This window comes from Pocillopora verrucosa, chromosome 7 (genome assembly GCF_036669915.1).
Source record: "Pocillopora verrucosa isolate sample1 chromosome 7, ASM3666991v2, whole genome shotgun sequence".
NCBI lineage: Eukaryota > Metazoa > Cnidaria > Anthozoa > Scleractinia > Pocilloporidae > Pocillopora > Pocillopora verrucosa.
This window is the reverse complement of record NC_089318.1, coordinates 12,534,081-12,548,923: the sequence shown is the minus strand read 5'-3', so window position 1 is coordinate 12,548,923 and position 14,843 is coordinate 12,534,081. Positions and strand designations below refer to the sequence as shown.

The window sequence follows — 14,843 nt, the reverse complement described above, 5'->3', positions numbered from 1 at the left end:
AACACGGAGGATCGGAAGAATTTTTAGCACTCTACTGTTCAGGCGGTGATTCTTATCATGGTGTTTGTGCTACTGAAGCAGGTCAATAAGAAAAAGAAAAAACTTTGCAGCAAGAATCAGGGTTGTGGGATTGTCTAGATGTTAAAAAATTATGCCATGTTTCCTGTTGGGTGTGGGAGGAGGTTGGGAGAAGAACTCTCCTCTATACTTATAGGAATATGCTTTTCTCACGATGGGATTAACTGGCTTTTAACTGGTTTTAATTTGAGAACAGGATAGCTAGATTTTAACCACTATGCTATCAAAAAATTCATGATTAGTATAATATTATTTTATGGGGACCAGTGTCCAGAGCATGTAAATTTGTTCGTCTTTTGAAGTCTGTATGAAAAATAAAGAATTTGAGAGAAGGTGCCAAAATATATCCTTTGATCAGAATTTTGAATGAATTCAATTTCAACAATTTCCAACCTCAGCAACAATGCCTGAGGCTGAAAATGTTAACAGGTATATTATTTATAAACCTACAAGAAAGTACAATGAATTTGCAAACAAGGTAAAATGTTCAGCCACTTCTGAAATGCATATGATTTTTGAGGCCTGGCTTGTTCACAGGTAAGGAAAATTCATCATCTTTCAGTCCAAACTGGATTGGGATGCGGAGAAGTATTGCAATTAATGCAGCTGACTTCCTGCTAAGATTTCTGAGCTTTAAAGAAATGTTTTGTTGGAGATAAGGTCTTTGCAACCAGTTGAATTCAGGTCTTGATCAGACCAGACTACCAATTTGAGATTCTTCAACCAAGCAAATCAGCTGTGTAAAAGTGGACAACAATTAAGTTTATTTCTTCGATCTGGTACAAACTATTACTGGCTGCTTAAAAACACACTTTACCCTAAAGTCCTTGCAATTTCAAACTATGATACTTTGAACAGTTGAACTAAATGACCACTGTGGTATTATATAACTTGATTTTTTGCATGATGGTGTACAGTTTATCTTTTATGGTTCTGATCAATGCACATCTAGCTGTGCCTTTTTTTTTTTTTTTTTACTTTTTTGTTAGTTTCACCTCATTACAAATATGCCATTGTTTAATTTTTTTCTTTCTAAAGCTTGGTACAATTAAGTCACAAAAATGAAGTTTAAAAAAAACCTTGTCAGGGGTATAGAAAGGGTAATTTGGAAAGAAATCTGTTAACAAAAACAATAAGGCATTTCACGGTTGTGAACTTATAGTTGCCAAGCTTTTGACTTGCAGTAAGGCTGAAGGTGACCATATTGTGATAGAGACCATTATCTTGTTAGCATGATATCAAAGTAACTTACATTTGAGAAGCTGGAACATGTGTATCATTGAAACAAGGTCAAACTTGTAGCCTCACTCCTCTTCAAAGGCTTGGCAACCAAGCAGGCAAGTGTAAAATGGACTATTCAGACACAATGCAGCTTCAGCAATTAATCTTAAACAGTATGATTCCCCCTATCTCTATTACTATGTAACTCAGGGTTCTAACTCTTAAAAGATTGAAACATGTCTCAATTAAGGCCATTTTACAGTTGTGTACTTAGCTGCCAAGCCTTTGATTTGGAGCGAGGCTGAAGGTGATCTTGATGTGATAGAGACCAGTATCTAGTAATTTGCATTTGAAAAGCAGCAAGGTTTGCATCATAACAAAGTCAACCAGTCACACAACCGTAAAATGGACTACTATTAATCTTCCTTTATCAAATTGTTCAGGCTTTAAATTGAATAACAGCATGGTTGTTTCAATGTTTCTATGTTTCAATTCATGAGCACTGTCCCATGCACCCATCTTATGATCCCAACCACCTGCAACAAAACTCTTTGTTCAATCTGTTTTTGCTAAAGGAGACTTCACTTTTGAGACCCCCTCTTAATTCATAACCCTTCCCTCTTCCCTACAGTTTTTTAAGGTTTGGGGAGGGCATGTTGGGAGCTGCAAATTTGATTATTGGTTATCATTAGATTATTATTGAACATGGAATTATATTAATTAGAAAATCAAAAACCAAGTAGCACACAGTGAGGCACTCACGTCACCTTGTAAATGTGTGGCTGTGACTAAAAGTGGGACGTGGAACCCTAAGCAATTTACTAAACCCTGTCTTGCTCACTCATGGGAGTTAAAGGGCTAAAAACTGTTCCACTCGTAGGTTTGTAAGATTTCATATAAATGATGATGATGTGTTATATGTATTAAGTCAGTGAGTACTAAATGATGTAATATAAAAAGCAATTGTTGTAATAACTTTGATTATAACTGCTATAATGATCCGTAACATGGAAATAATGGAAAATTTGTAAAAAATTGTGAAAACGTTTACAGGCCAGACACTATTATGATATTTGAAAAAAAGAAAATATCATAAACTCCCCTTAGGACATTGCTATTTGCACCAAAATGAACCGTTATTTTACTCTCTGTATTCTAAACTACGTATAAAGGTTAAAAACTTTACATCTACTAAGTTTTTTCGTTGCAAGTTTGCTATTGGAGTGGATTGTGGGTCATTATCAAGTACACACAAGTGTGTATTCAATTGAGTAGTTCCGTAATAACTTGCCAATTAACATTTGATAAATACGTCACCCCCTCTCCCTCCCCCTCTCCCCTCCCCCCCCCCCTTACCAAAAAAAGGGGACTTCGAGGTACGTACTGTAACTTGCAGACCAAGTTTTTTCGCTTGGATTTAAAGCACACACCACTAAAAAGAGGTTAATAAGTAATTTATAATATCTCAGTCTGGGTTCCAATAGAGGGAGAAGATTTCAATTCTTTCAAACTTTTGTATTTTTGTATTTGGCAGGCCGTATAGTGAAATAACGCCTGCGCACGTACTAAATGAGCGACATACTTGGTGAAAATACCTAGTGTAAAACATACCTGGTAAATGGACCGACCCTTAGCCGGTAAACAATATATTTATTTATTTTTTAACTTGACGAAATTCTTTCCGAAAGGACCCGAATGATTTAGGGCTGTAAATACGACAAGATCTTCCATAAACAGAACGGTTTTTGAGCGAGTAAATGGTAGTTAAAATAGAGGTGATACAAATTAAAGAGAGATGCTTCACCGAAACATTTTCATTTGCGTAATGATAAAGGTGATTTAAAAGGCTTCCAAACAAACTTTGAAACATTATTTTCACAAGTACCTGTCTCCATCTGACACCTGTCGATAAGAGAGCGCGTAAGGAAAAAAAACGCATGTACACGTTTGAAAAACAACGAAACTAGTTCGGCAAGGACTGTCACGACAATGTTTTCTTCAAAAACAGTCTATGATCTAACGGAAAGTATTATTCATTCTCATCGACGATTAATTCATGTAAGAAGATTTATCTCTGTTCATTAAGTAAACGGCGAGGAAAGTAATTGTAAGTAAATGCAAATTTTTTATTTTGAAGTTGTGAGAGTTTGCTCGTTTGTTTGCTGTAGTGGCGTGTGTAAATCTGGTCTTTCTCCTGCAAAAACTAAATTCGAATGATACACCCCAACGAGACTCAAGAAGATTTAATGCGGCCTTTATTCATTGAATTCCTCCAGTTTTTGTTGTGCAATTTACGGTACAAATGTCCAAATTTATGATTCCCTCCCCCACCCCCTTTGGCCGAAAAGCAACCATTTCAGAGTTTTCGAAGATATTGGTGCGTATTTAAACTGAAAATTTTGATGATCCTTTTTTCTTCTTCAATACACCAAGATTCAAAGGAATGGGCTACACCAACATTTACAAGCCAATGTCGAAGCCCATTTTGAACTTAGCTTGTGCGAGGTTACAAATACCTGAGAATGAACCATTATCAGAAAAGACGAACTGGAGGGTTTAGTTACAATAAAAACAAACCTGAGAGAACTCGATGCTGCGATGAATGGTGTTTTGCAAAGAATAGGCAATACCGAGGAATCAATCAAAACGGTGAAATTCCAGCTGTGAAGCAAAATAAACAAACAGTTGTCACCCTTTGAGGCGCGATTAACTGTCATCGAACGGGAAGGGGAACTGCGTGATGAAATGATAGAAAATTATCGTAGAATCCAACAAAATTTACAAGGCGAAATCGAAACAATAAGACGAAAGATACAAGAGCTACCAATCACAAGGCCAGAAAGCACTGGCAAGAGGCTGCAAGTTGGTGCCCTTGGAATGAGCGCCTTTCAGCTTCCAACATTGGTGGGCCCTTCGGCGCCCCCTCTCCCAAGACCAACAGGCCTTCCCCGAAGTCAGAGGAGAATTTCTGGAGTCGCCCAGCTTGCAGATATGACGGACGGTAAACGCTGCGCCTTTTCTGCTGACGAAACACGAACTCTATCTCGAGAGGTCTCAAATGATGTGCACGTCGGCAATAAGTTTGTCTGGAAATTTACTGATTTACTAATGACTGCCTTCAGAAAGCTAAGGAGGGATCAAATACTCATCACTATATATAGTGAACCATTCCACACTGGTCCATACGGTTAAAAAATGCGCTTGGAATTGCATCCCAATGGACGCAATGACGGATTGAACACTCATCTGTCGATTTTTGTGCGTTTAATGAAAAGTGAATACGATGGAATTTTGCCCTGGCCTTTTGACAAGAAAGTTACAATTACTCTTATTGATCAGCAGCCTTGTCCAAAACTGAGGCGAAATATTCATATGTGTAGTTATCCAAGGAACGATGGGCACCTTAGTCCTTGCTACTCCAGGCCGGTAGAGGAAAGAGCTCAGAATATCGCTTTCGGATTTTGCAAATTTGTTACGCAGGAGCAGCTTAAAACTAGACATTACATCGTAAGCGACACGCTATTTTTCTGTGTGGAAGTAGACACTCTAACCTTTATTGCGATAGTTATTCCTGTCTTAGAGAAGTAAACTGAACTATGTGGAAAGAACTGAGACAAAACTGAATAAATAATCATATCTGCTGATATTCAGGGTGATAAAACATGTCAGATAAAGAAAATGATCATTCACTTTTTATACCACAGAAGATCGTTTTTGAGTTTTTATGTGGTGATTGAAGAGTTTGTGACTTACAATTACGCGATTATGAACACTCTTAAAGTGATAGAAAAAAAAAAAAAGAGAAAGGAAATAGGTTTTTTTTCAGTTACTTAATTTTACTTGAATTCAGTTGATTTTCACTTAGCTGTGTCTCTTGAATGTATTGTCGGTTTCACAATGTTAATACGATAAAGGGTGTTGAAGTTTGTTCTTCAGTGTTATAACAGTTGTCATTATGAATATTACAGAACTGTACATAGTACGTATCATCAGACAAGTCAATCCACTTCCCAAGTTTATGTTTCGATTCATTAGGCAATAAACTCCCCCAATACCAGCATTGCGAAGCCACTGGTATATATGTAGACAGAATCGTTACAAACACTAAAAAACGGTACTTTAGTTCCTCAATAAAAAAGGAGTGTCAGGAAAACGAAGAAAATTTGGCCGAAAAAGCATTTTGGCACTTGTTGTTGATTTTCATGAGAGTAAAAGGATTCGCGAAGAATCAGCGACTTGATCACATCGTAACTGAATTATCTGTTGTTCTCTTTCCTGATATCTATGTCATTAAAGCAATCGAACACACTTTCCCGGGTTTAGAAACGAAATAAACCTAGTTTGGATGCTGCGAGAACGCATGAAAATCTTGTAAATCACTCGCTTCACGGCTCATGATTTACAAGCTTTTTAAGTGTTTTCCATCAGTTTTATCACGTCATGAAACCTGGAAAATTTTGCTCTATTGCTGAAACGCGCCCTCTCATTAGTGGGTGGTGTGGTTAGATTTGAGTATGTTAGCCAAGTTGGTGATGTTTCAGATTCGCGCGCATTTTTTGAGAAATGTTTCAAAGAGACAATACAGAGGCCGTTTTCGAAATGCCACCCTTACGTGCGTGTGATGCTGTAATGACTTAAACAGCCTTATCTGACAATCGAGGGGACAACATTTCTGGTTTCCTAATTGTTGGCTATTCCCTCTCAGGCTATATTTTCTAGGATATGGTTTCTATACCGTTGATCAGCTACTGCTACTGCATGTTCAACTAAATATTACCGGGGATATTAACAAACGTTGTCCGAAGAAAATGTCTCTCTTCAACAGAGAATGGAAATCTTTTATCTTTCGCCGGGTGGTCATTCCGTAACTGACGTGTCGATCCGGACCACGGCGCTGTCGGCATGTCGGCAGGAGACAGTTGACATGCGTGTTACCATGCGTGACCTCGCTTCACAACACACGTAACACTCTCATTTGCGTACCCTCGAAGCGTCATGTCTACGTGTGGATTTGACTACGAGTTCGTTGCGAAAGTGCCTAGAGAATATATATGTCCAATATGTGAATGTCCTATGCGGGGACCGGTGCAGACGAAATGTGGCCACAGATTTTGCAAGCGATGTCTAACAAAGGCGATGAAAAGGTAACATAAATCTGGGTTGCATGTGGGAAGTGAAGCTGAAAGCCACGCTATTTTTTCAAATATGCAATTTTCCGTACTTTGTTTTCTGTTTTTAAAATTTCCAAATATAAAGTCAACATCGATGGCTCAATTACTCGCTGACGAGTTGCGAGCGATCGTGAACATTTTTTTATTATTAAAGGTATGCAAACAAAAAAAAGAGAATGAATTCGCAAATCGTTAATTCGCTGGCGTTATAATCATCAGAAATTATAATCTGCGATGTTATTTTCCTTAAAACTATTATTTTAAGCTTTTTTAAGTTTAAAAGAAGTAGGGGCGCCTTCTAAAGAAGCAACGTTGTACTCTCGATTGGGTACGATGAATCACAATAATGCAACTTGTTGGGAGCCCAGTATAGCTTACATAAGCAATGCTATGCGTGGAGAACACTTTACAATTATCTAGCTTCCACTTTCAAGGTTCTACCAAGTTTATCCTTTTTCTGTTTGTTATCTTAATTTCTTTGTTTCTTTAGTTATTTACTAATTTTTTTTCCGTCTAGAAAGGAGGTACATCCATAAACTTTTAAATTAAAGAAACGGAAGTAATAAGAGTTTGGGGGAGACCAATTGCAATATTACCATAATATTATGAATTCCCTTTGAATTTATCTAGTTCAAAAGTTAGTGTACTTAAGGCATCTGTTCGCCAAGTGTCAACCAATACTATTAGTTGAAATTTCGACCAAGTGTCAATCATTACATTGGCCAATACTCAGATGTCATGTTAATCAAGATGCTAGATCATCAGTTGCTCCTGTTGGTTGACACTTGGCCAACACCTCAATTGCTATGTTGCCATCAACAGTCAGCAGCATTTCAGTCCAATGTCAGTGGTGTATCAGTGGACTGTTGGACATTTAAGAGAATTGTTAACCATTGTTTTTCTGGAATGACGAAGGTCTCCAACCCCCCTACTCACAGGGGACATGAAAGAAGAGATTCAAGGGGCTAGAAAAAATAAGTTAATAGTTGAATTCATAAGATAGAACTCAATAACAAGAGCTGACCAAGTGACAGTAGTGTTGACCGAGTGTCAGTAAAGTTGATTGGCCAAGTTTCGGCCACATGTTTGTCACTCAAGAGGCAACTTAAATTTCAGTGGGTATGTTGGTTGATACATGTATGTAGGTCAAGTATCAGCTGATATTTCGACCAACACTCGGTGGACATGTTTCCTAATATTATTATACATTCAACTCACTATCTCTTTTCTGATTGGCCAAAAGCTAACGGTGAATTTTTTAAATCGGTGCCTGGGATGTCATCTAGCTGCAGATTACACAATAATAATGTCAAGGACACTCAAGGTCATGGGTAATCATGTCATGTATAATGGTGGTGCATGATTTCTAAGGGTAATCATGTCAAGTTTGGGAGCTAAATTGTGTTGCTTGCTGATTTGTATATTTTTACATTTTTAGAATTAAATAATTAGTTCCACTTACTGTCATGACAATTATTTTTTTGGTCAATTATATATGATAAAACAATTTTTAGATTCAGCTTTTGTGACATCCAGAATAATCGAGGTCTCCATAAGGGCTATCAGCCTCAGCCTTCAGCTTCAGCTGATAACCCCTTACCTCAACCTTGATTATTCTGGATATCACAAAAACCTCATCCAATAATTTAATATTAACCAATAATCAACTGACAAATGCCTTAAGTACGCATGATCCCAAAAGTTTCCGAAGAGGTCTGCAAATATACAAATATTGCCAGGGTGAACGAATATATACTAGTAGCTTCACAATTGTTGTTGTGAAGAGTTCATACTGTTTATGGTTGACAAAGGGTAGACTTATTAATCAGGAGTGTTTTTCATTAGCAAAAGAGAATGTCCCATTGACCGCCAATCTCTTGATTTACGTTTTAAACAGGTAAGAAGTGTATAGTGTTGTTATTCATCTTCATGGAAATTTTATGCTAACAGATAAAAATTTTCATTAGTATTAGTGATGTAAGGATGAGATATTGAAAGAAGTAATCACTATACTTGGACATTTGTAGAACAGCTTGCTCAGTTGTTAGTAAATGTTCATTGTCTTTCCTCATTTTCTGTGATCTCTCTCCCTGTCTACTAGTCTTTCTGTCTGTCTGTATGTCTGTCAGTCTGCCTGCCTCTCCTTCTCTCTCCCCTGTTTGTTTTTACTTGGTTTTTTTTACTTATTCATCTCTTTCAATTCCACTTAAACATAAATGCACCTATCATGTGAAGTGGAAAAAATATTGGATATTTAAACTAGGTTGCTAACTAGCTACAATTTTTATTGCTGCATTACTTTTGCAAACCAAAAGTACTCACAAATGTACAGGTGTATGTTAAATTCATAAAAATGCATAGCTTCCATCCCACATGCCATGCAGTTGCCATGGCCTTAAACTTAATCATTTCATGAGGTTCATTGTAAATCTAAGTGGAGCCTGCTGAGAACACTGCAGATTTATTTTTTCTCTTACCTCAGTCTATTTTCAATTATTTTGCAAGATTTCAACAATTTCAAGTAAAGTAGTAATTTTATCACAAAAAATTTCTTTTAGGAGCATGAAGGTTTTAGGCAATAAAATCTTTAAAAGGATCCTTTTAAGATCTTTGAAAGATCCTTGTTTTGTCCTTGAGGATCTTGAGGGATGCTTGCACAAATCTTGAAAAGATATGGACAAGGATCCTTGAAGATCCTCATGATCAAATCCTTGCAGATCCTAGCAGAGATCTTGCCAAGTCTTGACAAGGATCCTTGTAGATACTGATCAAATCCTTGAAGATCCTAAACAAAGATCTCAAAAAGTTCCTTGAAAGAATCCTTGTTTTGGCCATTAGGAGCTTAAAGAATCCCTACAGAAACCTTTGCTAGGATCTTTATTAGGATCTTTGCATAGAATCCTTGGAGGATCTTTATTAAATCCTTGAGATCTTAGCATTTAATTATTTGCATAGGAAGACCTTTGAAGGTGTATCACAACTGATCCTTTAAGGATCCTTGTCTTTAAGAATCTTTGGCAGGTCTTTGGCAATCCTTAAAGGTCCTGTGAGATCCTGTTTTTTCACATTTGAGTCAACTTTGATTTTTTTTTGGGTCAACAATTGCCTTATCATATCTTGGAATTAGGTCACCAACTAGCTTAATTGCAGTACATTTACAAACCAAAATTGCTTACTAATGTTGAATTCACCCCACATACCTGGTAGTTGACTTTCATGCTAATGTAAGTTAATTTTTGTTCATTCTGGAAATTTTCTTGTCATTTTGGTGTTTATATGGTATATAAACAATTACTTGAGAAATTGGATGAATTTACAGGTAAAGCTCTAGAAAAATAAACTTTGGCTATCAGTCTGATCATTTAAGGGTGAGTTTTAATTTTTGATTGGGCTCATTCTCATCATTTAAGGAGAAATTGTAATTTTTAAATTAAAATTCACCCTTACATGGGACTGAGCTCCAAAGTTTATTTTTTTAGTAAATTCAGAACTAGTTTGTTTATTTCTTCTATCATTTATTTCAATGTTCTTTTTTCCAAATTTGTTTCTGTCCCTAAATTCCAAAGGACATATATCCAGATGTTGCCACTGAGAGGACCATTTTGGATTTATGTGTGAAATGCCGTAACGAAAAAAATGGCTGTAAATGGACTGGAGAACTCAGGAATGTAGCGGTCAGTTATGGTTCTTTACCTTATTTGGCCAGGTTGTAAAGTTTTATAAGAAAGAGCAATTAATTATTCTGTTATTTAAAATACATGAAAGTTAAGGAGATACAAAATATAATAACCAATCTCAACTGTTCTAATCCTTCCTCTCTAATATGACTGTGAAAGATGGGACATGTCTGACCTTTTGATTAATTTTGCCTCATCCACCTAATTGCATTAACATTGTTAAAGAAAAATGCAAAAAGCAAAAGGGAAAAAGGAAGTAACTAAAATTAAATACATTAGGAAGCAATTCATTAACATATAAATCTCTTTCTTAGGATCTTAATGGTTCTACAACATAAGTTTAGTTGATTTTTTAATGATTTAGTTACCTCCTACTTTTTACTTTGTTGCAGTTTATTTCTCCTAGTACATAAGTTGTGTCTAAGAAAAGCATTCATGGAAATTTGGATTTGCATGCATTGAAATTTTTATTTTCCATTTTAGTGTTTTTTCATTTCAACTGTTTCCTTTTTCAAACGACAGTGTTTTTGCAATAAGTTCTACCTACCAACTATCATGCTAAGGTGAATAAATCAAATTTAATTCAGACTAGATAGCTTGACTGTATGCTCAGCACCATGCCAATTAACCTATTTCTTACCGGTAAGAAAACAAAATTTGTTCATTATGTTGCAATCTTGACTGGCCATGGATAGATAATGTGGCAGTGCTGTTATTCTGATGTCATGGACATACCTTAGAAATATGTTTGATTGTTCTTGCTTTTTTTCAGGAACATGAATCTAAGTGCAGTTTTGTAGGGGTAAAATGCACCAACAAAGATTGTGAAGCTACTCCCTTGAAAAAAGATCTGAATTATCATGCAACAAAGGAATGTCCAAAGAGGAATGTAGAGTGTCACTACTGTAAAATTTTCTTTGTTTGGTGCAATAAACAGGTGAATATCAAGAACAATATTTTTGTTTTGTTTTATTTTCTAGTAGTTAATTTTTTCCCTATCACAAAAGGCAGTTAAAATTGGAAGAGGCAGCTGGTATATATATGGTGAAGTTAAAGAGATTGGTAGTGTTAGCACCATTATATGTTATACTAAGTGTTTATAACTTATACAAAGAGAGAAGGGTAACATCCCCTCAGGGACAGAGTTGACATTTTAACTCACTCGGAAAGGACAGTTAGAGGGCTTGAGTTTCAGTCAGGGATGGCCTCCTTAAGAACAATGCGTTTTTCAAAATCAGGTGTTTAAAATTTTCATCTAAAGATGTTTTGACCATAATGTATGACCATAAGGAAGTCAGAATATTCTCCCTGAGTTATATTGTAAACGTACTGAAAGAAAGCGTTGCATGGTTATCTATTAGGGACATTTGGACGTGTGTACGAAGTATCCGATGGTTTGTCTTCAAAAATGTGGTGAACTCAAAATTCCAAGAAACAAGGTGAGTATCACCCACGATCTGTTAAACAAATAGGTAATTTGGTGTTAACAACTGAGTTGAAAACGTAAATTGGCCACCGTAAAGAGTTAAAAGGCTGACGTTTCGAGCGGACGAAGGGCTAACGCTCGAAACGTCAGCCTTTTAACTCTTTACGGTGGCCAATTTACGTTTTCAACTAAGTTGTTAACATCAACTTACCTGTTATACACTCCTACCGACGCAGCACCACAGTTTCTTTAGAAACTTACCCCCTCTAGTTATTTAACAAACAGATTCTCTATTGCCGTGTGTCTGCTCAGTACTAATAGATCACAGATGACGTCAAAATGTGATTAGACACAAAAGTGGCTCACGATCGAGGCGCGGCCAGTCTGACACTGACGAACGTCTCACCACAATTTGACTTCCTCTTTTATCTATTACAGAACAGATCCACGGCAACATGGAATGTATTTGTTTCATATTCTTAAAAAAAATAAAATGTTTTTACGTCATCTATGCGTCTGTCCTCCAACAGATAATAAGTAAGAACCAATTAAAATTAATGTATAATTCAGGCTTATCAAGTACACTATTTAAACTGCACACGACACTATGAGCACCATTTGCTTTCTTTTCAGATGAATGATCACATTGAAGAAAACTGTCCCCATACCAAGGTGGAGTGCACATTTGCTTATATTGGTTGCAAAATAAAGGTACGTCAGAGTATTAAAACAGATTGCCCCTTCTCATTAATTTCTTACTCTACAGCTTCGCACTCCTTATAGATATTGAAAGGTATATTCTTATATATAATACAAAACAACTTACTCTTGATTGGTCCATAACGAATGCATAATAGATTATCCAGATTTATACGTGGTATCTATATTGGATTCTCGCGAGATTCTAAACTATCTCGAAGAACTTTAAGCTTGGTTCATCTGTCATAGTTATTTTGCTGATTGACCAATTAAAAGAATAAAGGTATCATTGTCTTAGAGTGCACAAAGGACGTCAGAGTATGATAAGATAAAAACTGCTTGATCTATGCATTAGTTTACTGATTTATCGTCATTCGGCGGTTCGTGCAGTTACAAGACTTTCAAAACATCAGTCGTAACCAAAAACCACGCGATGCACAAGCAAGTCGTGCCTTGTCCTCTGCTTACATGAGGACAAGGCACGATTAGGACACCTTTTAACTGAAGTGCTGTGAAATATTTCCCAAAGGTCCAAAGGAAATCCATCTCAGATCACCTAAGGAAATGTACTGAATCCCATCTAGAGTTGGCTTGTGGGAGGCTTCAGGAACTTCAGGTGTCATCAACTGCGATTACTGCCACTGTTGAAAGAATGCAAGCTGAAATGGTGACAGCCTCGAAAAAGATCGAGGAATTATCAAATGCAGCTCAGAAAAGCGAGGGAGTTCAAGATCTACATGAAAAGATTACTCTAACAAATAAGAAATTGAAAGAACTACAAACTAAGAAGGATGTCTTTGAACTTACCTCTGGACTTGAGGCTGTGCGTGCTGAAGTTGGTGTCATTAGGACACAAATGGAGGCGCTCTCCGAAAAAGACAAAAAGTTGGTGGAACTCCGTGAGGCAGTCATTAGTTTGCAAAAGAAAATCCAAAAAATTGACAGCCAGCAAGTGTCACATGGAGACGTGTCCAAAATCAAAACAAAACTCCAAAACCTCCAAAAAGCATTTACTAGTTTGGAAAATCAAACAAGTAGCAATGTTGAAATTGTGAGGGAACAAATCGACTCTGTCCAGTGGAAGATCCATGCAACTGTTTGGTCGGATAGGAAACAAAATCAATCCCGTTTGGACGAAACTGTTAAAGATTATTCTGCTAGACTGGATCAAATGAAACACTTCATTGTTTGTGTCGTCATCATAGGTATGTGTTTCCTTCACTCGATTTCGATCTCATCATTTTCAAGCAAAGAGGAATTGAAAGTTCTTCAGGCTTCAAGTACAGAGATCAAGCAGTTTGTATTTGAAAACACACACTTTCTCAAAGATGAGTCAGCATGCCAAAGCATCAAGTTTTTTTGGTCGTTCTCCAACTTCAGGTCGCGTTTTGAGAAAGCGATCGCTGCTTCACAGCGTTGTTTTTTCAGTGAATCATTCTTTGTGGAGCCATACGGGTACAAAATGCGCCTTACTATTTGCCCAGATGGACCACCAGAAATTAACTTTCATCTCTCTGTGTATGCCCAATTACTTAGAGGTAGGAATGACGACCAACTAGTGTGGCCTTTCCAGCAGAAAGTGGTGTTCACCTTAGTCGACCAACAAGATAATACATCTAAGACTAAAAACATTAGAAAAGCTCTAACACCTACAAGAAAGGGCATGCCAAGATGCCAGCAATTGAAGTTCGCCAGACCCTCTAAATCGCATGATGTGAATAATGACGTATTTGGAATCCATAGGTTCATTTCCCATCTCGACCTTAAAAAAAGACGTTACGTACGCGATGACACAATTTTGATTCAATTCGAAGTCTATCCTCCCCTCTGTGATTGAAAATGTGAGACCACAGTGTAGCAAAACCATATACACACGTATACGTTCATTGTACACAAATGTGAGCTAAAAATGTTCAATGGTTCTGATCACGCTGACAGTGCGACAGCTGCGAGGGGTAAGGCCACAAATAACTTTAAGACTGTAAAAAGATTGAATAAGTTTTGCAAAGGGAGGGCATCCAATGTTTGATTACGTGTGCGCAAGTTAGACTACAGATTTTTAAGGCATTTTAAAATGTAGTTTAGTGATTTGAGAGCACTGAACTAGCTTTTCCACGAAACAGTTAAATCGACTGTGGGCGCTGCGGTAAGATTTCTGAAGCCCAAAGCAACAAGTCGGTGAGTTCTTTTTCGAAAAGAGTCAAGGTCAAAGCTACTTGCTTCGTTTGGCCCGTGCCGCAGTGCCTATGAAAAGCCTGTTTGAGGAAAGTGTTGGACAAGACGGGGTGTGTCTCCTAGTAGAGTAAACGACCAGAAGCACGAAAAGTGCGGAGTAAGGACCTCTAAAGTGAGTTTTGTGAGATTAATATTCTCCATATATTTGACATTCTAGTAGATACGAAAAGTAAAGATTCACTGTAAATTTTATAGTATGTTAAAAGACGCCTGGTAAATAGATTAGAAATCATCTGGCATGTAGCCCAATATTAAAGGTTCCTACATGTTTGCACCATCTGCTATATATTACTGGACAGAAGCACAACAACATAGAATCTCTGTATTTTAACATAA

The 14,843-nt window shown here is 37.0% G+C and overlaps 1 protein-coding gene and 1 pseudogene across 3 annotated transcripts; both read left to right on the top strand.

The window, feature by feature from the left end:
- Positions 1 to 481: 481 nt before the first annotated feature.
- LOC131775805 (TNF receptor-associated factor 3-like) lies at positions 482 to 4,887 on the top strand (annotated as a pseudogene).
- Positions 4,888 to 6,273: 1,386 nt separating this feature from the next.
- LOC131775779 (TNF receptor-associated factor 5) lies at positions 6,274 to 14,664 on the top strand. 3 transcript variants are annotated; one of them, XM_059091904.2, is made up of 7 exons: positions 6,274 to 6,443; positions 8,316 to 8,367; positions 10,037 to 10,144; positions 10,920 to 11,084; positions 11,509 to 11,586; positions 12,207 to 12,284; positions 12,802 to 14,664. In XM_059091904.2, the coding sequence occupies exons 1-7, from the start codon at positions 6,295 to 6,297 to the stop codon at positions 14,107 to 14,109; spliced, it is 1,938 nt and encodes a 645-aa protein (XP_058947887.2). In that variant the 5' UTR covers positions 6,274 to 6,294; the 3' UTR covers positions 14,110 to 14,664. The 3 variants fall into 3 exon arrangements, with proteins under 3 accessions (XP_058947887.2, XP_058947889.2, XP_058947890.2); XM_059091906.2 differs by lacking the exon at positions 8,316 to 8,367; XM_059091907.2 differs by lacking the exons at positions 8,316 to 8,367; positions 10,037 to 10,144.
- The last annotated feature ends 179 nt before the right edge of the window (positions 14,665 to 14,843 follow it).